The following is a 27,290-nucleotide window of genomic DNA, read 5'->3' on the forward strand; positions in this document are numbered from 1 at the left end:
GTCACTTTGAGGACTAAGGTGCGCCTGACCCATGCTGCACAGTGAATAAGGAAGATGTAAGAAGAATTGATGCCTTTGAATTATGGTGTTAGCGAAGAATACTGAATATACTGTGGACTGCCAGAAGAACAATTAAGTCTGTCTTGGAAGAAGTATAGCCAGAATGCTCCTTAGAAGCGAGGGTGGCGAGACTTGTCTCATGTACTTTGGACATGTTATCAGAAGGGACCACTCCTCGGAGAAGGAAGTCATGCTTGGTAAGGAAAAGGGTCATCGAAAAAGAGGAAGACCCTCAAGATGAATTGACACAGTGGCTTCCACAACGGGCTCAAACATAGCAGTGATCGTGGGAATGGCACAGGATGGGGCAGTGTTTCATTCTGTTGTACATAGGGTCGTTATGAGTTGGAACTGACTCAACGGCACCTAACAACAAGTGGAAAATATTTGAGTTTTCCTTCTCTGACAGGTTCCTACATTACACAATTTCTGGCTTCCACAGGTTGTACTGTATTTAAGTTATTCATCGGTTTGACAGAAGAAAACTTGGATGTGGGTGTGATTTAACAGTACAACACAAAATACAGGATTCCTATCCCAAGTGACAAGCCTGGGTTCATAACATTTTGAAGTCAGGATTCCTCTAAGAATTGCATGTAAATAATTAACTCTCCCCCAGAGAAATGGATAAAGAGGCTTACAAAGTTTCACAATTTCAAAAGACTCCCCCACCCCAGGGGAACTATGTACACACTGACAGAGTTTAGAAACCCTTGCTGTCAGCTAGCACATCTCTCTCAGCGACATGTGTGGGATAAATAAACTCAGGGCCTAAATAAAAGAGCAACCTGGCCAGCAATATTCACCAGGTTTCCTTATGGAGCTCTTCCTTACTGGTTTACAAAGAGAATCACTGTATTTCTTAGTGTTGTCTTTATAGCTGAAGGCTGCAATCTAATCTGAGATTACTTAAACTTGGTTGTTTCCAAATCCTAGATACAAAAAAACACCCACTGCTGTCAAGTCGATTCCAACTCATAGCGACCCCATAGGGACCCCATAGGACAGAGTAGAACTGCCTGATAGAGTTTCCGAGGAGCGCCTGGCGGATTCGAACTGCCGGCCTCTTGGTTAGCAGCCATAGCACTTAACCACAGTGCCACCAGGGTTTCCAAGATAGTTCACCCAAATTTCAGTTTGCCTAAGTGCGTGTACGGTTTTCTCAGTCATTGCTCACTATACTCTTAGTCGGTTCTTAAAAAAACAAGTACATATTAAGTGACTATTAAGTGTCAGGCTCGGTGCTAGGTTCTAGAACTACAAGGATATAAGAGATTGCCCCTGTCCTTAAGAAATTTAGGAGTCCTGGTGGTGCAGTGGTGAAGCGCTCAGCTGCTAACCAAAAGCTGGAGTTTGAACTCCCCAGCCGCTCTGCGGGAAAAAGATATAGCAGTTTGCTTCTGTAAAGATTTCAGCCTTGGAAACCCTATGGGGCAGTTCTACTCTGTCCTATAGGGTTGCTATGAGTTGGAATTGACTTGACGGCAACGGGTTTTTTAGGCACAGTTTAAGGAGCACAAAACAACAGATACAGCTTAACTGGGAAAGGAAGGGAGTTGGCCACTTACATCTGGAAAGCTATTCTAATTCAGTTTTTTTTCAGCTCTTTGATACTAACAGTATATTGAAATTAGAATTTACAGTACATACCTCACATTCCACAATAAAGTAACTAAAAATATGGATAAAGATTGCGTTAGCAGCCTGCATTACCTACGATGGTAACCAAAGTTGATTTACTGGGATGCTCTGAAGAGGAACAAGTGTAGGGTCCAGTATCGTTTCTTCCCACTGATGATACAAAAGCAAACAGAATCCGTATCATAGTTCTGTTTGTTGAATAGGTACTCATCTCAAAGTAGCTGTCCTAGGTTTTAATGAAACAGAGTTTGAATTTAATGTTTTCAACCTATACTACTATTTCATTGTTCCTGTCTTATCAGAACGCAAACTTGTCATATTACCTCTGTTAGTGTTTTGTTTCCTAATTCCCATTTCAGCTCGAATCTGTGGTTTATATAAACAGCTTTGCATCTTATCCACAACGGCTCCCCCACTTTGAGAAATAGTTGCGGCAGTGTTGTCTGAGGGGTGTTATTTAGATCTAGACGATGAAAACATCCCAAGTGAGAAACAGAGCGGTGTTTCCTCATCACAAAATATACCCTGAACTTTTAAAGAGCAAAGATTTTGACTTCGTCTCAAATGTTACTAAGCACATTCGTAAATGAATCTTTTAGGGGCTGACTACTTTTAAAGCAAAAAAGTCAATCATTTACAGAATCTATAAACTGATATTTAAAATGATCTAAAGGAACTACAGAATTTTTTCTTTTTTTTTTAATTTTATTGTGTTTTAAGTGAAAGTTTACAGTTCAAGTTAGTTTCTCATTCAAAAATTTATACACATATTGTTTTGTGACATAGGTTGCAATTCCAGCAATGTGACAGCACTCTCCCCCTTTCCACCCTGGGATTCCCCACATCCATTCATCCAGTTTTCCTCTCCCTTCAGGAACTACAGAATTTCTGAAGTTGAACAGATTATCTAGGCAGTTATTATTAGCCCCAGATAGTTTAAAGTAACAGATGCTGAAAATAAAAGAATGTTGTGTTATAGTGTTACCTATTGTGAACAGCTTGGTACACTCCCTGCCCAATTCATTTTTCGCACAGCATCTTATGTCTGTCCCAAATAATTCATGAAGAACCTTCTCCTCCTTTTTAACAACAGCCGGACTTTCTTCTTTACAGCTGCAATTAGAAAATGAATGCCATTTGACTAGAACTTGTTTTCAAATTACAAGTGAACGTTCAGGAGAAGAACACAGTTAAAGATTCTAGGGCTGGCTTTCAGGGAGCAAAGCAAAGAACAGGTTAAAAGATAAACCCAAATCTACAGTTTCAGCAAAAGGGTTCATAAGGGAATGGAGTTGTTACTTATGATCTCAACCAATTAGAATAACACAAGAGAGAATTATGTAATAAAACTCTTGGAAGATTTATATGTTTGGTAACCTCTTTTTGTTTTTTTTTAAGAAAAAGAAAGAATTGAGAAAGGAAACAAAAAGAAAAGAAAAAGAGAGAGAGGAGGAAAAAAAAAAAAAGGAAAATCGTGACTGGGTTTGAATGAGCTTAACCAGGTAGGTGTCTTTTTCTTTGAAGCACAGAAGAGACAACCAGTGAGAGGGAGAGAGGCTAAAGTTACAAAAGTCGCCAAAGTTCCACACCAAATAGAGGAGGAATCCGAGGCATCACTAATGAGGGAAGACGGCCTGCCAAGACTTGCCGGTATTCAACTGGACAACACAACTCCCCCCGCCTTCGCAAAGAGTGGATGTTGAATTCTAATGAGTTTCCCCAAACATCCCCTTTGCCACAGCAAATACCGGTTTGGGAGCCTGTACAGACTCACTCATCTTCTCTCTTTACCATCTTGTTTTTGTTGTTAGGTGCCGTCGAGTCAATTTCGACTCAGCGACCCCATTGTGGCAGAGTAGAGCTGCCCCCTAAGGTTTCTTAGGTTGTTATCTTTACAGGAGCAAATCACCAGGTCTTTCTCCCTCAGAGCCACTGGGTGGGTTCGAACCACTAACCTTTCTGTTAACAGGCGAGCACTTAATTGTTTCACCACCAGGGCTCCTCCTTGGGCTCCTCCTTTATCACCTTAGTCAAGTATACTATTTGCTTTTTTTATGCATCATCCCTTGAGTTATTGTTTCTTATTACAAGACAACAGCAATTGGGTTCATTATAGAAATTATGGAAAAGACAAAAAAAAAAGCTCAAAAGAATTTTAAATCCCCCGTGTTCCCTCTACCCCGAAATAACAACTGTTATCATTTCGGTGTGTAACTTCCTTTTTTATAAAACCTATTACACACATATCAACGAGATGGATTGACACAGCAGCTGCAACTATGGGCCCAGGCGACACGATTGTGAGGACGGCTCAGGACCCGGCAGAGTTTTGTTCTGTTGTACGCAGTGTCACTGGGAGTGCAGCTGGCTTGACAACACCTAACAACAACCTCTACGTGCAATCTCTTTTTCTTCTGAAATTTGGGATCACATTCACATCATTTGGTAAGCTGGTTTTCACTTTTTTCCTCCTTCTATCTAGTCCAATTTTCAATAGAAGTTGTCTCGTAAATTTGAATGAGTTCAAACTGCCCCAATTCTCACTTGAAGGCACCTTAGCTATGGCACATACAAATAATAAAAGTAAGCATTTATACTGTACTTACTATCTGCCAGGCAGCGTTCTATGTGCTTTACATGTATTAATTCGTTTAATCCTCATGTTGTTGTGTGCTGTCAAGCAGATTCCAACTCGTAGTGACCCTACAGGACAGAGTAGAACTGCCCCATAGGGTTTCCTGGGCTGTAATCTCTACGGGAAGGAACACTGCTAGTACAATGGTTAAGCACTTGGCTGCTAACCAACGGGTCTGCAGTTTGAACCCACCAGTTGCTCCTCAGGAAGAAAGACCTGTCCATCTGCTTCCATAAAGATTACCACCTAGGAAACCCTATGAGGCAGTTCTACTCTGTCCTGTAGGGTCACTTTGAGTCGGAATGGTCTCAATGGCAATGTTTTATTTGTTTGCAGTCTTTATGGGGCAGATCACCAGTTCTCAAGGAACAGCCGAACTTTTGGTTAGCAGCCTAGTGTTTAACCACTCAACCACCAGGGTTCCTTGTTTAATCATCATAACAATTCTATAAGACAAATGCTATTACGATCCCCTTTCTGTTGTGTGGCACAGAGAGGTTAAGCAGCTTGCCCAAGGCCCCACAACTAATAAGGAAATCAGGGTTCAAACCTAGGCTGTCTTGCTCTAGATTTTATATCCTTAAACCATCATATTAAACTGCTTTTTCAGGATAATCAGAAAATCACAAATTAAACATTTATTCACAGTGAATTGCTTACTCATAAGGGAATTATCATCTAAAATCAGATTAAAAGGGCTTTTATTTGCATAGTACAATGTTCAGGGATGACCCTGCTATTGAGTAGATGAAATTTGAGGAGCTCCCAAAAGCTGCCTTACTAAAAATTCCCCATCATCCTCTCTGTAAAAAGCCCACAGTAGTCATTCTTAAAGTTTAAGAAGCCAAAGTGTCCTGTTTAAATGGGAATAAATTCAATCTTACATACAGTATGATGTCAACTATATTAGAAAAGGACCAAAAAAGTAAAATAATAATAGCAGTTCTCCTTATACACACATCATACCTTTCACTCTGTGAATTGCAAAACACCCATTCCACCACCGGTTCTGGAATGCTCTCAGATATGCAGAGTAGCGCATCTTGATTTTCCATTTTCCTGAAGTAAGGTCTTCTTAATGTATAAATTGGTGTATCTAAAGCAGCATAAATTATTAACATTTTAATATTTTAAAAATCACAGCTTAGCAGCAAAACAAATATCCTACATCATCAAGAAAAGTTAATCTTTTATACTGCAGCAGTGTCTCCTGCCCTCCCTCACCCCACCTCCAATATATTTAATTCAGCTCTGGCTGAAATGCCAACTTTCACATTTGTCCAGGTGTTTTGAGTGTTTCACAAATCTTTAGATAACTAAAATAAGTGGCACGAAGCCATGTGAGAATACAAATATTGATACGTATAAGAAAAGGAAAGCTAATAACAGCATCTAGTTTAAAACTCAAACTTAACATATAGTTGAAAACTCAGCTTTCGTCCCATAATTCTACTTGGAACTAAGCAGGAATATACTGAGACTTAGAAACGCAGAAACACAGTAGGATGGAGTTGGGGTTGGAAGAGAATTTAGGGTCACTTACAGTTTGGACCCTCATCATCCTGTACCCCACCCCCCACTCCCACCTGCTGAGCCCCCACCCCAGGCTCCATCTGTCCCCCTCGATCATGCTTAACATACACCCTTCTCCTGCTTGGACCTCTCCAGGGACAGAAGTTCCCTGCACCCCACGGCAGAGCGTTCCATTTTTCCACACAATATTTTTCTGGTTTTATTTTGTGTTTTACTTAGAGAACATTTCCTTATACTGAATTTCAGTCCTCTTCCTTACAATTAACTTTGTTTTTAAAAGTATGTAGTATTTGATATATATCTATACAAAAGAATATATGAAGCATACATTTTGAAACATAATAATAAAAACAAATACCCACGTACCCACTATCCAGCTTAATGGCTGGAGTGTTAGTAAATACTGGTGAATCTCCTTCTGGGCTCCTCTCCATCTCTCAATCCTAGGTAACTCATATACTGAATTTTGTATTTATCATTTCTGTGCTATTAAAAATAGTTTCACCACATACATATGTGTCGTTAAACAATATATTAATTTTGTTGTCTGTGAGTTTTAAAATATGCTATCACTCTTTGACGTCTTCTACAACTTGGTTTTTTCTTCCAACCTTATGTTTTTAAGATTCACCCATGGCTTTGCGTGTAGCTATAGTTTATTAGGAAACACTGGTGGCGTAGTGGTTAAGTGCTACAGCTGCGAGCCAAAGGGCCAGCAGTTTGAATCCACCAGGTGCTCCTTGGGAACTCTATGGGGCAGATCTACCCTGTCCTACAGGGTTGCTATGAGTCGGAATCGACTCAACAGCACCGGGTTGGGTTTTATAGTTTATTCAGGAGCTCTGGTGGTGTAGTGGTTAAGAGCTTGGCTGCTAATCAAAGGGTCGACAGTTCAAATCCACCAGCCACTCCTTGGAAACCCTGTAGGGCAGTTCTACTCTGTTATATAGGGTCACTATGAGTTGAAATCGACTCAACAGGACACAGCAACAACATAGTTCACTCAGAGTCCCAGAGTGGCACCAATGGTTAAGTGTTCAACTACTAACTGAAAGGTTGGCGGTTTGAATCCACCCAGAGGCACCTTGGAAGAAAGGCCTGGAGATCTGCTTCCAAAAAGTCACAGCCTTGAAAACCACAGAGAGTGCAGTTCTACTCTGCAACACATGGGGTCGCCATGAGTCAAAATCTACTGGTTTTATAGTTCATCCATTTTTTAAAAATAGACTATTTTTTTGAAAAGTTATAGGTTTACAGAGAAATTGTGCAGAAAGTACAGAGAGTCCCCATATACTCCCTCTACCCACTGTATACTCTTTCTCCTATGGTTAACATCTTGTATTCCATCCACATGGTACGTTCATTTCCAGGACGAACCAACACTGACACATTATGATTAACTAAAAGGAGCCCTGGTGGCACAACGGTTACGAGTTCAGCTACTAACTGAGAGGTGAGTGGTTCGAAACCCTCCCAGCAGCTCCATGGGAGAAAAGACCTGGCGGTGATCTGTCCTTTAAAGATTACAGCCTAGGAAGCCCTGTGGGACAATTCTACTCTGTCATATGGGGTCACCTGGAGTCGAGAATCAGCTCAATGGCCCCTAACAACAACATTATTAACTAAAAGTCCATGGTTCACTTTCCCGAAGCCAACTTTTCAGACAGGGATTGGACTGGACTATAAGACAGAGAATGATACTGGTGAGGACTGGGCTTCTTGGATCAAGTAGCCACATGAGACTATGTGCGTAGCTCCTATCTGGAGGGGAGCTGTGAAAGCCAAGGGGGATAGAGCCTGGCTGAATGGACATGGAAACGCAGGGTGGAGAGGAGTGTGCTGTCTCATTAGGGGGAGAGCAGCTAGGAGTATATATACCCGGGGGGAAAAAAAAAGAAAGGAATATATATAGCAAGGTGTATAAAAGAGACTGACTTGATTTGTAAACTTTCACTTAAAGCACAATTAAAAAAAAAATCCATGGCTTACACTAGGGTTCACTCTTTGTGTTGTACACTCTTATGGATTTTGACAAATGCATAATGTCACGTATCCAGTTTAGATCGTGACATAATTTTCCATTTTCTTGCAGTGGACATTTGGGTTGTTTCAAATTTCTTGTGTTATTAACTATAGTGCTATGAGCGTTCGGTACATGTCTCCTGAGGCACAGGTACCATAGTGTCTCCCTAATAACATACCTAGGAGTGGAACTGTTAGTTTATACGGTAGGAGCAAGTTCAGCTTTACGTGACGGTAATCTGTTTTCCAAAGTAGTTACACTAATTTACACAGCATGATATGAGAGTTCTCACCGCTCTACATATTCACCAAGACGTTGACATTTTCGCCAATCTAACGAGTATAACATGGTATCTCACTGGTATCTTAATTTGCACTTCTCTGATGAGTCGGAATCGACTCGATAGCACTGGGGTTGGGGATTTCTAATGAGGTTATAACCTTTCGACAGCGTTACTGATCACTTAAATCTCCTGTTCTAAAAATGAAACGCCTGCTCGTGTCTCTTGCTCATTGTTCTATTGGGTTTTTCTCTCTTAATGATTTATAGAAGCTCTTCACATATGATGACTACTAATCCTTTGTTTATTAGGTGTATTACAAGTATCTGTTCCCATTTTGTGGTTTTTACTTTCTCTCTTGTAATGTCTAACCACTGGACCCAATTCTACCCTCCAGAACAATTAAAAAGAAACTCTGACTTTGTTTGCACACATCGCTGTTGTTGTTGATGTTAGGTGCTGTGGAGTCAATTCCAGCTCACAGCGACCCCACATGACAGAGTAGAACTTCCTCATAGAATTTCGTAGGCTGTACTCTTTACAAGAAAGGAGCCCCGGTGGTGCAGTGGTTAAGTTCTTAGCTGCTAACTGAAAGGTCGGTGGTGGGTCAACCCCACCGGCCACTCCCTGGGAGAAAGATATGGCCGTCTTCTTCCATACCTTGGAAACCCTATCAGGCAGTTCTACTCTGTTCTATAGGGTTGCTGTGAGTCAGAATCGACTCCATGACAATGGGTTTGATTTTTGGTTTAATCTTTATGGGAGCAGATCACCAGGTTTCTTCTCCTGTGGAGCCACGGGTGGGTTTGAAATGCCAACCTTCAAACCCTTTGAATATTTAAAATCAGACACTGAAGTCGAGGGAGATCCTTACCATCCGGGGTACTTGAACTAGTTAGCCCGGGTTTCCTGATTCACATCCGGGAAGAATTTCCTCTACATCACACTGCAGTCCATCTTCCCTTCTCCTCACAACACTTTCTTCTCTATGCTACACAGTCCCAATCCCTGCACTTGCTCCTACTGGAATGAATTCCAAGTTCTTCACTATCCTTGTTGCTCTATTTTGTCATTACTATTTGGAAAAAATGCAGAATGGAAATAATAATCTGCTATTAATTTCCCGAATCTAGATTATAAGGAGCCCCGGTGATGCAGTGGTTAAGCTCTTGGCTGCTAACAGAAAGGTTGGTAGTTCGAACTACTCCACAGGAGAAAGACGTGGCAGTCTGCTTCAGTAAAGGTTACAGTCTTGGTGAGTAGCATCTGGGGTCTTAAAAGCTTAAAGTGGCCATCTAAGATACAACTATTGGTCTCTTCTCATCCAGAACAAAGGAGAGTGAAGAAAACCAAAGACTCAAGGGAGCAATTGGTCCAACAGGCTAATGGACCACATAAACCACACCCCACACGACCCTGAGGCCAGAAGAAGAACTACCGACTGCTCTGACTGGGATCACAACAGAGGGTCCCAGACAGAGCGGGAGAAAAATTGTAGAACAAAAAATCAAATTCACAAAAAAGACCAGACGTACTGGTCTGACAGAGACTGGAGAAACCCCCAAGACAACGGGCCTAAGCCACCCTTCTGAATTGAAACTGAAGCCATTCATGCAGACCATGACAGGCCCATAAAATAAACAATAACACCGGAGAGGAACCTGCTCCTTAGAACAATCAACCATTCAAGATCAAAAGGGCAACATCTGCCCAAAAACAAAGATGATAAGACAGGAAACCAAAACCAAGCCCGTTGCAGTCCAGTCAATTCCAACTCATAGTGACCCTACAGGACAGAGTAGAACTGCCTCCATCGAGTTTCCAAGGAGCGCCTGATGGATTTGAACTGCCAACCCTTTGGATTAGCAGCCATAGCACTTAACCACTATGCCACCAGGGTTTCTGATACGACAGGAAGGGGTAGAAAATCAGGACAAAAGGAAATGGGGAACCTAGGGCGGAAAGGGGGAGAGTGCTGACAGTGTGGGGAATGCAAGCGATGTCATGGAACACAAATTACCGAATGGGAAACTAATTTGGTCTGTAAGCTTTCACCCAACGCACAATTAAAACAAACAAAACGATTGCGGCCTTGGAAACCCTATGGGGTAGCTCTCTTCAGTCCTCTAGGGGCACTCTGAGTCAGAGCCAACTCAATAGCAACAGGTTTTCTATGCATTACACATTCATACAAGGCTAAACTTTACTCTTTTAGGAAGCATGTCATACTGTTGGTGAAATACTGAACTTGTGGTTCACTAAACCCTTTATCCTTTTTCACATCGACTGTGCCCAAATCTCCTGCATCTGATTTTTTGAACCCCACCACCCAGCAAAATGCTACAAATTTGTTAGAGTTTACTTGAGTGATTACTGTTGTACTTTGATATGTAAATCTTAAATGGAAGGAGGACACACTAAATATATTAGAACAGAGACACATCAGATGCTCACTTACGTTATAAAAATTAAAATATAAACACATGGCCAAAGAGAGAGAATGTGTGTGAGAGAGAGAAAGAGAGACCGAGAGAGAGAGAGAGAGAGAGAGAGAGAGAGAAGGAGATCTTTATCCTTTCCAACCTGAGCACATACGTACTGTCCCACAGAGGTGGGAGCCAGAGGGTGGGTGGGAATGGAGAACAAGGTCAAACTCAAAGAACAACAATGGATAATTCTTGGATTTTGAGCTTCTAGGGCTATGGTCCTATCAATTTCGGAGTAACTGAGGGCTTTTCAGAACTAAGTTTGACTAGTTGTGACTTTGCCTGATTTTTGTCATACTGGGCAACTGCAGAACCTAACACCCCCTCCCAAACCCAGTAAGATGACACTTCTGGGAATCCCACTGGCCACTTGCGTTTTCTTCTGTTGCTAGATCGGACTGCAAGACCACTTGTTTTCTTTCAAGAGCCAGTGCGGTGTGGTGCAGAAAGGGTAGATCTGGGTTTAAATCTCCTCCACGCTGTGCAAATGACCACACCTTTCAGAGGATCTACTTCCTCGCCTCTGTAAATGCCGGACTGTTGTCAAGCTCTGAGATGATAATAGGAGAGGGTAACAAGTAACCAGTTCCTGCGACTCATGGAGACCCCGCGTATGTCAGAGTGGAAGTGTGCTCCACAGGGTTTCCAGTAGCTGATTTTTCAGAAGGAGATCACCAGGACTTTCTTCCAAAGCACCTCTAGGTCCAGCCTTTTACTTAGCAGCCGAGCTTGTTAACTGTTTGCACCACTCAGGGACCCCACAGGAAGAGGGCCCCTCTGTAGGCTGGATGTACACACACTACAGCCCAGCTTTGTGTCACTGATAAGGAGGAGGGGCATCTGGCAAATTGTACTCACTTTTTTAGTGTGTTAGCCAGGAAGCCTAATTTAAAATTGCATAAACCCAGACTTTTTGGAGCACACCTGTGGCTCTAAGATGCACAAGGACCTAAATGTATCCATCCACTTCTGATATTTGTTGAGTCACTTAAGGTAAAGCAGGATGTTTAGCAGTACTACGAAGTCTGTGCAAACGCTAGGCCTGGGCACAGCTGGGACCACGTGGGTTTGGAGCCAGAAAACACATACACCTGGTGCACACACCTGGTAATTCTGCCCGCTGCACAGCTGCTTCCCTTGGTAAGAACATTTGGATTGTTCCGTATGGTTTCCACAGTGATCTGGCATTCTTACAGACCTGCGCTATCCAATACAGTACCCACTAGCTACGTGTGGTTACTTACATTTAAGTTTTAAATAATTAAAAAGAAATAAAATTTAAAATTTGGTTTCTCAGTCATACTAGCCACATTTCAAATGTGCAGTAGCTGCATGTGGCCTACCCATTACCCGTTGCTGTGGCGCCAATTCCAACTCATAGCGACCCCCACGTGACAGAGCACAACTGCCCCAGAGGGTTTCAAAGCTGTAATCTTTACAGAACCAGTCTGCCACAGCTTTCTCCCACACAGTGGCTGGTGGGTTCGTACCACTGACCTTTCAGTTAGCAGTCAAGTGCTTAACCACTGCACCACTAGAGCTGCTTGCATGTGGCTTAGTGGCTACTACATCAGACAACACAGACATAGACAGTTTTATCATCTCAGAAAGGTTTTTTTTTTTTGTGGGGGGGTTCCATCTGAAGTTTATTTCCTTATCTATACAATGAACATAATTCCTGCCTCATAGGGTTTTTATTTATTTTTGGATGAAAGTATACGCAACCAAAGATACACCATTTCAACAATTTCTACATGTACAATTCAGTGACGTGGGTTATATTCTTCAAGATGTGCTACTGTTCTTGCCATCCTTTTGCACATTATTCCACCACCAGTATCTTAAACTCACTGTTCCCTAAGTTTCTCATCTAACCTTTCGAGTTGCTGTTGTCAATTTGATCTCACATAGATAATTCTTTAAAAGAGCACAATGCTCAAAGCAAACGTACTTTACTAATTAGGATAAGCTATATTTTGGTTCAAAGAAGGCTTCAGCGGATAGTTTTGATTTAAGGTTTAAAGTTTAAAGACTATTTCAGGGCAATAGTTTTGGGGGTTCATCCAGCCTCAGTGGCTCTGGAAAGTCTGGATTCCACCGACATTTCAGAAAGTTTTATTGGACAGCACTGAGACCTTAGAATCCCACAAAACATGTATTTTTAATCCCATTTTATAGATAAGGAAATTGAGGCTAAGAGAGATTAAGTGATCTGCCAAAGGTGCCAGTATCAGATCAAGAATTAGAACCCAGGAAACAAAGCCTCAGAAAAGAAACTAGTCTACAGAGCTAACAGCCTACACAAGTCACAGTCCCATCTGCCCTGGGACCAGAAGAAATAGACGGTGCCTGGCTTCCACTACCAACCATTCTGATCAGGGCCACGACAGATGAACTCTGATAGAATGGGAGAAAAACATGGAACAGAACTCAAATTCTTAAAAAGTTCAGACTTACAGGACTAGTTGAGACTAGGGGACTCCCTGAGACTATCGCCCTGAGATGCTCTTTAAATCTTAAACTGAAACTATCCCCTGAGGTCACCTTTTAGCAAAATAACAGATTGGCATACAAAATAAAGGACATTACCCGTGGGCATGGCGCTCCATTAAAATAACCATCTACATGAGACCAAAATGTCAACAATTACCCTAAAGCAAAGATAAGAAAATAAGGGGGCAGGGAAACTAGAGTACTGGAAACCGAACAACCAGAACACAATTAAAGAAAATGTTGGCACATTGTGAAAAATGTAACTAATGTCACTGAATGATTCGTGGAGAAATTGTCAAATGGGAGCCCAATTTACTGGGTAAACTTTCACCAAAAACACAATAATATATCATTTAAGAAAAATAATTAGAACCCAGGTCTTCTGACTTTAAGTCCAAAATATTTTCTGCTTCCTCCCTGGCAGCCATCTGTCAATGAAAACATGAGGGGCCTGAATAGAGGATGTCTCTGGCCCTTAACAGCACTCGCACCCTGATTGTCCATGGGCCACATCAGAGTTTCTCAACAGGCTATAAAGATGGTCAGAGTGAGAGCAATCGATTCAACCACATGTGGTACTGAGGGAAGCCCACACATTGTGTCTAGAGCAGCGGGCGAAAACCAACGGCTCCTAACCCCGTCCTTGGAATATAGTGAAAACCTAGCAGCAAGCTGAACTTACTTCTTATGCTCACTGTAAACAATATTGTGTAATTGCTCGCTTCACTCTGAATAAAAAGCAGGTATTCTCCAGCCTCGGTTTCTGTCATTTTCAAAATGACCATGGAAACAACTCCTCTGCAAAACAGGAAAGAGAACTTGTCATTTTGGAATATTTGTGGAACTAGAAACATAGAATTTCGCACTGAGTCAGAAGGCTGGCTCTGCGGCCCCCGCGCTCAGTCTCTGTGCGCCCAGGGCTGCCCTGTGGAGCACGCAGCTTTGCCTACAAGGCTCAACACTCAACCTTAGCATTGTGGGTTTGACCTTTGGCTTCTAGCCAGTCTCTGCCTTGAGCAAAGGAGCGCTCCCTCCCAGCGCTCTCACCTAACGTTCCCCATCTCCCTAGAGGGAAAACTCCCATCTGAGAATGTACAGCCCCAGGGATGAGCTCCTCTTGACAGGGGCTTACCATTCCCTTCCACAATAAAGCACCCCCCCGCAATCATACTTGCCCAGTCACCCTGTCCCCAGCCGCAGTGCCCCAAGTGCAGAACCAGATTGCTGTAAAAGTGAGATACACTAAGATCACAACTCACTATAGAGAATATTCTGTGTGTACGCTCTCTTTAAGGGAAAGAATTCCAGCAAAATCTGACACAAGGCATTTTCCTGTGAAGTAATAATTATCACTGACCCAGCCCATAAGTGTAAGGAGAAAGATGTCTCAGTGTTCATATTTTCAATTTTTCATATAATTGGTGAAGAAACTTGGCTTCGGGCAGTGTCTTTACAGAAACAACTTTGATGTGTATCTGGAGATACCCAATCTCTCGTTAAAGCTTAAAATATTCTCTAGTGGTATATTGAGTAATTTTGGATTTAACTTTTCTGACTTTCACACCTTTACTACTCAAAGTGTGGTCCTTCTCCAACAGAATTAGCATCACCCGGGTGGCGATAAAGATGCAGGTTCTCAGGTCCCACTCAGTCCTCTTGAGTCAGAATCTGCATTTTAACAAGATCCCCAAGCAATCAAAATGCACATTAAAATTTGAGAAGCACTGCCTCCGACGACCAAGCAGCACAGTACAGATGCTTGCAGAGGTCCCTGGGTGACACAGACAGTTTGCGCTCTAATGGTTAAAGTGCTTGGCTGCTGACTGAAAGGTCTGCAGTTCGAACCCACCCAGCAGCTCCACAGGAGATAGACCGGCAATCTGCTCTCATAAAAATGACAGCCTAGGAAACCCTATATAGGGCAGTTCTACTCTGTCTATATAGGGTCGCTGGGAGTCAAAATTGACTCCATGGCACCTGACAACAATAACAACAACACTAACCCAAAGGTTGGCGGTTCGAACCCACCCAGCGGTGCTGCAAAAGAAAGGCATAAAGATTACAGCCAAGAAAACCCTGTGGAGCAGTTCTACTCTGCACACACAGGGTCGCCATGTGTCGGAATCGACTGGATGGCAATGGGTTTGGTTGTTACTGGTGCTTGGGTTCACTCAGACGTTACATTAGCGGGGGGTGGGGTACGTTTGATTTATGTCTGCAGATATTTTGGTGATGCACTTGGACAGAACCATTCTCTCTCCTAGTATTATTTGTGAATTTTGTGTATATCATGCAAGATTACAAGACAGTTACCAAGGCTTAGGTGTTCAGTCTGTCGGGCTACAAGTGAGTCTGAGTCCAGATATAAATTTCTGTGATTCTCTACTGTGAAAGAAGTAGCTAACAGGCTTGCTGGAGCCATGGTGACCAGATGAAACCTCCCCACCCCCCAACTATTGCCCTGAGATGATCTTTAAACCTCAACCAAAAATATCCCCCGAAGTCTTCCTTAAATCAAACAATACTCGCTTAGTTACTAAAGAATGTCTGCCTTGAGCATTATGCTCTTTTAAAGAACTATCTTAACAAAAACCAGGTCCACTGCCGTCCAGTTGATTCAGACTAGGACTCGGGATCAAATTGACCACAGCAGAAAGATTAATCAGGAAGCTCAGAGGGCAGTAAACTTCTGTTAATGTGGGAGGAACAATTCGGAAAAGAAGGATGAGAATGGTCCCACGACTTGAAGAATGTGATCAATGTCACTGAATCGTACACGTAGAACTTCTACACGAACCACGTTTTATGGCAAGAAAATGTTGCATTGGTGTACGTTCCGCTCTGTATATTTTCAACAACAAAATTAATTATTTAAAAAAAAAAGTAGCTAAAAATGTTTTGGTACTAAGTTAACTAACTCACATGAGAACTGCAACTTTGGCTACGAACGGGGCTGCCTGCTTTAGAGCCACAAAGGCAGCCTCTCTTGGAGTGAAAAGAAACCTACTTTTCTATTTTGCTTTGGTCTCAATCCAGTGCAAACTGTTGTGGCATAAAATTTTAATAAGCTTACCAGACACTTCTTTAAGCTAAGTGTCTTCATAGTAGATTGATTTGGTTTAGCCCCAAGATAAAAGTAACTGAAAAACGGAAGTGAGTAATACGGTCTCAAAAGAGGAAAGGAAAATGTGTTCCAAGATTTAGAATGGCATTTCAAAATTATAGTCACTGTCCTGAAAATTAGCTAAGAATCTGCTTGGCTTTAAAGAAACAAATACAAAGCTGCACGCTTCAGTCATAGACAAGTTCCCCAATACAATACTTCAGTCAAGGGGCGTGTCACCCCACGTAAGTCATTTGGGTGCCATTTACTGCATTGTTCTGGAAAAGACAAGTCCTTCTCTCCTGGGGTGGGGCACGAGAAATCTCCAAAAATAAGAAAGAAAGGCAGCTTTGGAATCATCATACGGGGATTTGAATGGCCTGGGCACCTCGCCTTCCATACCTACCTACCTGGTCTCAGCAGAGGACAGGGACAACAGGGGCAGCAGTAAGCACAGACTTAGGCTTTGACATGACATGACCTGACACACAAACGTTGGCTAAGGTGTTTTTCTCCACCATGAGACCAATGATCCTCACAGGTCAGTTTCTTACTGAAATATTTTATCAATATCACATGTCCTTGCAATTCCATCCATCATGTCGTGAAACAAAGAGCTAAAATCGAATGTCCTTTCTCTAAGCTGTTTCCCAGAAAAAAAAAAAAAAAAAAAAACTTCTTACTACTTTAACTAGATTGAGGTGGACTTTCTAACATTTTTATCTTTAGTATGACATCCAATTAAAAAAGACACTTTAAAAATCCCAAATGTTCTTTTTACTACTTTGGGTTTCCCGTTTTTCCAGACACTGCTTTCTTAGGCCCTAACTGTGTTTTTAGTTCATTACGCGATTTGAGGTAAGAGTGACAATGGACGTGGACGGCCACCTGAAAAGAAATTCCAAATGAACCATGATTTTCAGCAATAGTTTTGCTGTTGCCGGCAGCTGTCCAGGTAGCCCCCTACTCATGGTGATCCTATGAACAATGAAACAAAATGCTAACCGATCCTATACCATCCCCATGATGGGCTGTAGACCAGACTGTTTGTAATCCATAGGGTTTTCACGGCTGATTTTTGGAAGCAGATCACCAGGCCTTTCTTCCCAGTCCATTTTAGTCTGGAAGCTCCACTGGAATCTGTTCAGCATCACAGCAACACACAAGCTTCCGCTGACAGGTGGGTGGTGGCCCCACCTGAGGTACATTGGCCGGGAATGGAACCCAGGTCTCCAGCACAGGAGGTGGGAAAGCTACCACTCACCCACCAATGCCATAATATGGCAAGAAAATATTTCTTCCAAAATCCTTGTAGTTGTACATCCCCTGTTCTTACCTGTTCTGTAAATCAAAGTTTGGCTGGCAGCTCAGGAAACTGTGTTTAAAGATCCAGAGACAAGAAATGTTCCCGGGGACACTGACCATCACCTGCAGGGTAATGGACGCAGAGACATCAACTTCTACCTTGTCTGCTTCATAGATGAGCTCTGTGCTCTCGGGCCTCGGCGAGCACCCAAGGTCTTCTGCTGATCTCGACACCTACAGTGCAGAGAACGTCAACTAAGTGCATGTTTAATGCATCCTCTTTTTAGCTGGAACCATTATCAAATACATGTATTTTGTCATAATGCACATGACACCCAAGCATGTTGTGACTCCTTGAGGACACATCACTGACTGAAAATCATATTAATTATTTATTTTCTCTAAAGAAAACATAATAACTTTAGGCCACATTTCTAAAATGTTTCACACACAATAATTGTTAAGATTCATAATAAACCAAACCCGTTGCTGTTGAGTCAATTTCCACTCACAGTGATCCTGTAACTGCCCCATAGGGTTTCCTAGGCTGTAATCATCATGGGAACAGACTGCCACATCTTTCTCCCATGGAAGAGCTGTTAGGTTCAAACCAGCAACCTTTTAGATAGCAGCCACACACACTTAACCACCAGGGCTCCTTTTAAATATCTGATAAGTGCGAGACCAACCGCTGGGTACTGCAGGACTAGAGAAAAAAGACACTGACCTTGTCCTTAAAGAGTTTTGAGTCTAGTAGGAAGAAATAGGGAGTCCCTTCCCGGTAAAAATGATCAACACGCTCAGCTGCTAATCAAAAGGTTGGAGGCTCAAGTCCACCCAGAGATGCCTCAGAAGAAAGGCCTAACGATCTGTTGTTGTTGTTGGCTGACATCAAGTCAATTCTGACTCATGGTGACCCCACGTGTGCAGCGTAGAGCTGTTCCAGAGGGTTTTCAAGGCTGTGGCCTTTTCAGAAGCAGATCACCAGGACTGTCTTAAAAGATGCCTTTAGGTGGGTTCAAATCACCAAGCTTTCAGCTAATAGTCAAGAGTTTAACATTTTTCGCCACCTACGGACTCTTCCTGGTGACCTACTTCCAAAAAATCCACCATTGAAAACCCTGTGGAGCACAGCTCTACTCTGACACATATGGGGTTGCCATGAGCCTGGGTCAACTCAAGGGCAACCTGTTAGGATGAAATAACTAAAACACAAGGTGAAATACGAAGTGTCCAGAAAAAGACACCAACTGTTTTAAAAGGTAAAAATTAAGTGCTCAGGGACTTCAGAAGAGGGGGAGGAGACTCCCAGCTGGGACACTGCAGATACTTCATTGCTGTTGAGCTGGATCTTAAAAGATGGCACTAAACAAAGTCCAAAGACTCCTGACAATCTAGGAGAAAATATTCTCAACAAACACCACACATGAAGGACTAATACTCCTAATATGTAACGAATTCTTAAAAACTAAAGACAGAAGACCAAAAACCTAGTAGAAAAATGGGGAAAAGAAATGAATAGACAATTTACAAAAGAGAAAAAATACATACACACACACACACACACATATATATAATGGCCCTCAAACATAGGAGAAAATGTTCAAACTCACTCATAATTAGAGAACTGTAAACTGAGACTATGCCAAGATACCACTTCTCATCTATCAGACTGAGAAAAGTTAAAAAGTATGATGATACATTTTGTTGGCAAGCAAACAGCTACTCTCAGACATTGCTGGGAGAATCACAACCTGGAAGAGCCCTTCTGGAGGGAAATTTGGCAACTCTCAGACATTGCTGGGGGAAATACAACCTGGAACAGCCCTTCTGGAGGGAAATTTGGCAACACCTAATAAAATTCCACATGCATTTACCTTTTGAGCCAGCAATCCCACTCCTAGGAATTTACCTCCAATGATTAATTGCATCAATATTTGTAATTGCAAAATATTGGAAACAACCTAAGTGCCTGTACATAAGTGGCTGAATAAACTATGGTATATCCACACAATGGAGTACTATGCAGCTATAAAAAAGAATGAGGATGGCCTCTATGAACTGATTTAGAGTGATTTCCTGGGTATAGTGTTAAGTGAGAGAAGCTAAATATGCAAAGCAGCATCTCCCTTCAAGTATGCTACCTTTCGTAAAAAAAATAAGGGGATATAAGAAAACACACATATATCTGCCCACTGGGCAAAAGAAACACAGGAATAATAAACCAAAATTGAAAGGGATTGGGTAACTACAGGAAATAGGCAAGAAGGGGGTGGAAACTTGGTAGTAAGGATGAGAAAAAAAAAGTTTTTTTTTTTTAAGGGAGTGGTAATTCTCTGAGTGTACCTTTTTATATAGCTTTGACTTTTAGAATCATACAAATGTTTCCCATCTTCAAAAAAAATAAAATAATTAAAACCAACCAGGATTTGAAGGGAAGCAAAAATGAAATACCAATCCAGTAAACTTTTTTTTTTTTTTTAAACTTAGTTGTATTACAAATAAATATCATAGCCATAGTGAAGGAGGCAGGATAGGGAAGAACTAACTTCAGTAACTTTGGAATACAGTGCTTTGGATACTGTAAGGCTAAGAACAAAAAGAACTTTACACAAATACTGCACTCTAGTTAGAAAATCTGTTTCTTACTGGGGTATGGGCTAGCAATCCTGAAGCTAGTTTGTATGTACATCAGAATTGGATAAATAAGTAAGTAAATTCTAGATAGTGAGAGCCAGGTTTCTTAACATCAGAGAAGGAAGTACCAATGAGGAATGGGGAAACTAGAATGAACCCTGTGGTGCTGTACTGAAATCAGAGTCATCAGTATAAACTCATCGTTAGAGAGAAAGAGATGTATAAGTGTAGGAACAGGCACAGGTACAGGGATAGGGATGGAGTTCCTGGGTGGCACAAACCGTTAATGCACTCAGCTGCTAACCAAAAGGTTGGAGGTTTGAGTCCACTCAGAGGTGCCTTAGAAGAGAAGCCCGGTGATCCACTCCTGAAAAAGCCATTGGAAACCTTATGGAGCACAGTTCTACTCTAACACACATGGGGTTGTCATGAGTGGGATTTGGCTCCACAGCAACTGTGTTTTTTTTTATAAGTATAGGTATAGATGTGGATATGGGTATATAGGGATAAATAAATATAGACGAGGCAGTTAGGATGCATACATATATTTCCTAGCTCAGTCCACTGAAAAAGCCAAGAAGAAATGACCACCCCGTAGGAATGAACACACCTGGTGCTTAGATCTTTGTTTCTAAATACCATCCTCCAAGAAACCATCCATCCTTGGAGAAGTGGTTAATTCCACTTTTTTTCCAGAGGAAAAATACAAAGTGAGCCTGAAATATCTTGTAGTGCCAGAAAGGCAGTCCTTGAAAAAAGGATAGGGACATGTCAAAAGGAGACAGGAGCCCCTGAAACTACTGCCCTGAGATAATCCTTAAACCTTAAACCAAAAATATCCCCTGAAATCTTCTTTAAACCAAACAATAGTTTAGCTTAACCAGTAAAGAGTGTCTGCCTTGAGCATTATGCTCTTTTAAGATCTATCTATATGGGATCAAATTGGCAACAGCAACTCGAAAGTTTAGGTAGGAACCTTAGGGGGCAGTCAGTTTGTGTTAATGAAGGAGGAACAACTCAGAAAAAGAGGGTGAGAATGGTTGCACACCTGGAAGAATGTAACCAATGTTACAGAATTGTACACGTAGAAACTAAACTGGTGTTTTTGCTGTGTATATTCTCAACAACAAAAATAATTTTTTTTTTAATCCAGAAAAAAAAAAAAAAAAAGACACAGGAGCCAACCTGAAGGAGCTCCCAATGGCCAACATTTGAACAACAAATAAATAATGATAGTATTGGATTATAACCCACAGAACAAATACTCATGAGTCTGTACTGATCTAAATAAATAATTGAATAGATAAATAAAAGGGGCAGAAGGGACAGCTCCTCCATACAAAAGAATTTTAATTAATAAATATAAAAGGAATCAGGGAAATAGAAGATCCACCAATGGATGCTAAAACCAGTAGGTAAAAATTTGAGGAGAAACAGGATATTTGCGACTTTCCCAAAATGGTTATTGATTACGAAGGAAAAAAATAGTAACTTTACAGTGAAGAAACCTGGCAGTCACTATCTTTACCAGTAATAAAACACAATGACACCCTGTAACTCCTAATACGATGTACTGAGAAGCACACAGCATCTGTTCTGCGATATTCCTGCCAAAAATGTATAGTCTCAATCTCATTATAAGAAAATATCAGACAAACCCAAATTGAGAGAAAACCAAAAAACAAACCCATTGCCATTGAGTTGATTCTGACTCGTTGCAACTCTATAGGATGGAGTAGAACTGCCCCATAAGGTTTCCAAGGGGCGACTGGGGGGACTCAAACTGCTGACCTTTTGGTCAGCAGCTGAGCTTTTAACCACTGTACCACCAGGGCTCCTAAACTGAGACAAGAGTCTATAAAATAACTGTTCAGTACTGTCAAGATCATAAAGACAAGAGTGAGGAACCATCACACATAGAAGACTAAGGATACATGACAACTAAATGCAATGTTTTGCTGAATCCTGGAACAGAAACAGGACAATAAAGGAAAAACTGATGAAATCCTAATTAGGCATGCAGTTTAGTCCATAGTATTGCGCCAGTGTTAATTTCCTGGTTTTGATCATTGTACTGTGGTTATGTAAAATGCTAACAATAGGGGAAGCTGGATGAAGGGTACACAGGAACTCCATGTATTATTTTTGCAACTTTTCTGTAAATCTCAAATTATTTCAAAATAAAGTTTTTAAAAAGTTTAAAGGTGGATACAATTTTGATAGATAAATACTAGGGCATCAGAGAAGACAGAGAGCAGAGAAGAGAAATTGCATGACCGAAGTACAAAGGGGGTGGAGCCCTGGTGCAGCTGTGTTGAATGGTCCTCAGTGGGGTGGGCTGGGAGGGAGGAAGGTTCTGGACTTCCAGGTGCAGTTCATCAGCGCGGGACTGGGCGGAGGCCCATGGTACCATGAAGAACCTATATTTAAGAGATTATGTCATTGAAAACACAACAATGTTAAAAAATGGAACTTTTATGATAATAATGAGGATCACTGAGAAAGAATTATTGAAGAAATAATGGCTGAAAACTTCCAAAATATGATCTTCCTAGAAAAAGAATCTCTGATTTCACTAACAAGGACAGGAAGGTGCTTCAGAAATCTCTAAACAGTTGGTGACTTACATAAACACAGTAAAACCTTCAAAAGCCAGAAGCTGTATAAGGTGGAAACCTGACAGAGAAGGCAAATATTTTCCAATAAAACGAGTGAAAGAAAAGTGGTAAGACTGCACGCTGTCAAAAGCAGAAAACTTTTGACACCCAGAAAAACAAAGTAGTCCTGTCAGAGTGCCGGCTCTCACAGGTTTCACCGTAGAACCGTTTGAAAGGCTGTGGAAAGCCCAGACAAGCTATGTAGGGTGACCTATCACAAAGAAAATTTATCATCCTTCTCCAAATCTTGGAAACGCTGGTGGTGTAGTGGTTAAGTGCTACGGCTGCTAACCAAAAGTTCGGCAGTTTGAATCCTCCAGGCGCTCCTTGGAAACTCTACAGGGCAGTTCTACTCTGTCCTATAGGGTAACTATGAGCCGGAATCAATTCAATGGCAGTGGGTTTGGTTTGGTTTTCTCCAAATCTTTATTACAGAAAAAAAACAGTTTCCCAGAAAGAAGCAGGGGCTGTGACATGGCAAATAAAGAAAATGAACTGGCTCGCCCCGATAGTCAAACACATTTGGGTAACTCCAGTGATTCTGGTTCTTCACGGACAGAAAGCCCACCATTAAAACATAGTAAGTTCAAATGAAAACAGAAATCTGTATGCCAACGTTCACTGCAGCACTATGCACAATAGTCAAAAGGTAGAAACAATTGAAATGTCCATCAACTGACGAATGGGTAAACAAAATGTGGTGCATACATACAATGGAATACTGTTCAACCATAAAGGGAAATGAAGTCTTGTTGCATGCTTCCACAGGCGGAACCTTGAAAACCTCATGCTGAGTGAATCACAAAATGACAAATATTGTATGATCTCACACAAAATTAGCAAATATGTAGAAACCAAAGATTATCAGTGGCTGGGGGGTGGTGGGAGAGGGGAATTTTTGCTTAGGGGGCATTGAGTTTATGGTAATGGCGGTGGAATAACTCAGAAAAGAATAGTGATAACGGCTGTACAACATGAAGAACGTAATCAGTGTCACTGAATTATGTTGTCGTTGTTAGGTGCCGTCGAGTCGGTTCCAGCTCATAGTGACCCTATGCACAAAAGAATGAAGCACTGCCCACTCCTGAACCATCCTTATAATCGTTGTTATGCTTGAGCTCATTGTTGCAGTCACTGTGTCAATCCACCTCGTTGAGGGCCTTCCTCTTTTCCACTGACCCTGTACTCTGCCAAGCATGATGTCCTTCTCTAGGGATTGATCCCTCCTGAAAACATGTCCAAAGTATGTAAGACGCAGTCTCGCCATCCTTGCCTCTAAGGAGCATTCTGGTTGTACTTCTTCTTAGATTTGTTCGTTCTTTTGGCAGTCCATGGTGTATTTAATATTCTTCGCAAGACCACAATTCAAAGGCGTCAATTCTTCTTCGGTCTTCTTATTCATTTTCCGGCTTTAACATGCATATGATGCGATTGAAAATACCATGGCTTGGGTCAGGCATACCTTAGTCTTCAAGGTGACATCTTTGCTCTTCAACACTTTGAAGAGGTCCTTTGCAGCAGATTTACCCAATGCAATGAGTCTTTTGATTTCTTGATTACTGCTTCCACGGCTGTTGATTGTGGATCCGAGTAAAATGAAATCCTTGACAACTTCAATCTTTTCTCCATTTATCAAGATGTAGCTCATTGGTCCAGTTGTGAGGATTTTTGTTTTCTTTATGTTGAGGTGCAATCCATACTGAAGGCTGTGGTCTTTGATCTTCATCAGTAAGTGCTTCAAGTCCTCTTCACTTTCAGCAAGCAAGGTTGTGTCATCTGCATAACGCAGGTTGTTAATGAGTCTTCCTCCAATCCTGATGCCCCGTTCTTCATATAGTCCAGCTTCTCGTATTATTTGCTCAGCATACAGATTGAATAGGTATGGTGAAAGAATACAACCCCGATGCACACCTTTCCTGACTTTAAACCAATCAGTATCCCCTTGTTCTGTCTGATCTATGTAAAGGTTCCGCATGAGCACAATTAAGTGTTCTGGAATTCCCATTCTGCATTATATGCGGAGAAATTGTTTAATTGCTGAATGTTTTATTGTGTATATTTTCACCACAATAAAAAATTAAAACAAAACAGTGAGATCAATAAGCCAGACACAAAAGGATTAATATTGTATTATCCAATCTATACGAAATATCTAGAACAGGCAAATGCATAGAGGCCAAAATTATTGGTGATTACCAGAGGTTGGAGGAAGGGAAATCGAGCGTCATTGATTAAAGGGCTGTGAGTATTTGGGGTGATGAAAAACTTGGAAACAGATAGTGGTGATGGTGCCACAACATGGTGAATGTAATTAGTGTCACTGAATTGTACACATCAAAATGGCAAACTTCTTGCTATATATATTTTACCACAATAAAACTGAAATATATATATACATATATATATATATAAGTGGGTTCATTTTTTTTTGCGGTTTCTCCAGACCATGAAACAATGGCATAAATTCTGTTCAGCGGGAATCTGAGATTAAACGCTGCAGAACTTTCTGGAAGAAGGAGAGTGTCAGTGCACCTGCAGCGTGTTCCGTGACAATGGAAGACCGTGGAGTTGTGGTGGATTGTCCTCCTATGCTCACTAATGGTTTACAGGAAAACAACACATCTCACCTGGCTGCTGTGCAGACCTGTTGCCTCTAGTAAAGTCATTACTTCAAAGCAAATGGGAAGAATATTTAACGGGCGGCAGTCATAAAAAGGTGGTGGTCAGCCCTGACAGGGAGCACAACAGAGAACTCCTGAGGGAGCAGATCAGTGGGATGCAGACCCCAAATTCTCATAAAAAGACCATATTTAATGGTCTGACTGAGACTAGAGGAATCCCGGCGGCCATGCTCCCCAGACCTTCTGTTGGCACAGGACAGGAACCATCCCCAAAGACAACTCATCAGACATGAAAGGGACTGGTCAGCGGGGGGTGGGGGGAGAGAGATGCTGATGAAGAGTGAGCTAATTATATCAGGTGGACACTTGAGAGTGTGTTGGCAACTCTTGTCTGGAGGGGGGATGGGAGGATAGGGAGAGAGGGAAGCTGGCAAAATTGTCACGAAAGGAGAGACTGAAAGGGCTGACTCAATAGGGGGAGAGCAAGTGGAAGTAGGGAGTAAGATGTATGTAAACTTATATGTGACAGACTGATTGGATTTGTAAACGTTCACTTGAAGCTTAATAAAAGTTAATTTAAAAAAAAAAAAAGGTGGTGGTCAGGAGTATCATCCTCAAGAGAAATTACAAATAATGGAAATATTCAGATTTTAAACAGCAATTAAGGGGATTGCCGGACAGTACAACCATCTTATTTTGGTTCCAGGAGCCCTGGTGGTACAATGGTTAAGCGCTTGGCTGCTAACTGAAAGGTCAGCAGTTTGAACCCACTCAGCGATTCCTCGGGACAAAGACCTGGCGATCTGCTCCCATAAAGATGACAGCCTAGAAAACCCTATGGGGCAGTTCTACGCTGTCACCTGGGGTCACTATGAGTCAGAATTGACTGAATGGCACACAACAACAACTTTGGTTCCAAATAATATAGCTAAGGATGTAGATGCTTATTTATTAGAGTTGCACTGAGAAGTTTTATCTACTAAAGAATGCTTAGTTATTCAAGACACGCCTGGACTATAGGATTTTCAGAAAGATGTTTCATCTAAGAACCGAGAACCATGGAAGGAATCAAAACCATTTTTTTAAAAAGCCACTAAAACCCTAACAACCTACTTCACACTGAAGTGGAAAAGTACTCAAAAGGAGCAGTTTTACCATCAAGGAGAAGAAAGTGCACTAAAAAGACTGTTCACCTTCGCTCCATTTAGGATTTATATGATTATATCTTTAATGGAACTACCGGGTCTTAATGAAATTCTGAATATTGCATAAGAACTTAGTTTACACTACAAGTAGTCCCAGACTTATGACACATTCGAGTTAGGACAAACTGCACTTATAACCATCTGTTAATGTTTCTGTTTTGTACATCTTAGGTTTAGTAATATGTACTACTTAGAATGTTGTAGCTTGAAATTTGCTGATGTTATCATTCTCAACTACCCACTCACAGATGTTTATGTGTAATGTTTGCAACCCCGAATGACAAGTAAAGATGGGGTTTATAAAGATAATGATAATAAAAGACAATAATAATGACAACCAAAAAAAAAAAAAAAGACACATTTGACTTATGCCAGAACCAACTTAAGATGGAGTTGTCATAACAGAACCCCATGATAAGTCGGGGACTACCTATCTATGAAAAAGTACTACAGAACTTATTAAAAAGAACTAAAAAGGCCAACCACCATTTATAATCAATATTGAATTTTTTGTCCACATTGAGATACTGCAAAATGCCTTAATTATTAATAAGCCAATGTGTTATGACACCAATATCTGCCAAAAAAAATAAAATAAAATCAACCATGCT

At 41.4% G+C, this 27,290-nt stretch overlaps 1 protein-coding gene across 4 annotated transcripts in view; it reads right to left on the reverse strand.

Moving 5' to 3' along the window:
- Window positions 1-27,290, reverse strand: part of FLT3 (fms related receptor tyrosine kinase 3) — a 107,828-nt gene that overhangs the window by 55,327 nt on the left and 25,211 nt on the right. For 2 of the 4 annotated variants that reach the window (XM_049867473.1, XM_049867472.1), the window contains exons 3-8: window positions 17,591-17,793; window positions 13,834-13,949; window positions 5,303-5,432; window positions 2,687-2,814; window positions 2,025-2,164; window positions 1,774-1,927 (exon numbers count right to left, since the gene is read on the reverse strand). In XM_049867473.1, coding sequence (XP_049723430.1) covers window positions 1,774-1,927; window positions 2,025-2,164; window positions 2,687-2,814; window positions 5,303-5,432; window positions 13,834-13,949; window positions 17,591-17,793 — 871 coding nt within the window. Of the gene's footprint in view, window positions 1-1,773; window positions 1,928-2,024; window positions 2,165-2,686; window positions 2,815-5,302; window positions 5,433-13,833; window positions 13,950-17,590; window positions 17,794-27,290 lie in introns of those variants that run through there. The other 2 variants (XM_049867475.1, XM_049867476.1) reach the window with 2 other exon arrangements.

The sequence above is a fragment of the Elephas maximus genome, chromosome 23 (assembly GCF_024166365.1).
Source record: "Elephas maximus indicus isolate mEleMax1 chromosome 23, mEleMax1 primary haplotype, whole genome shotgun sequence".
NCBI lineage: Eukaryota > Metazoa > Chordata > Mammalia > Proboscidea > Elephantidae > Elephas > Elephas maximus.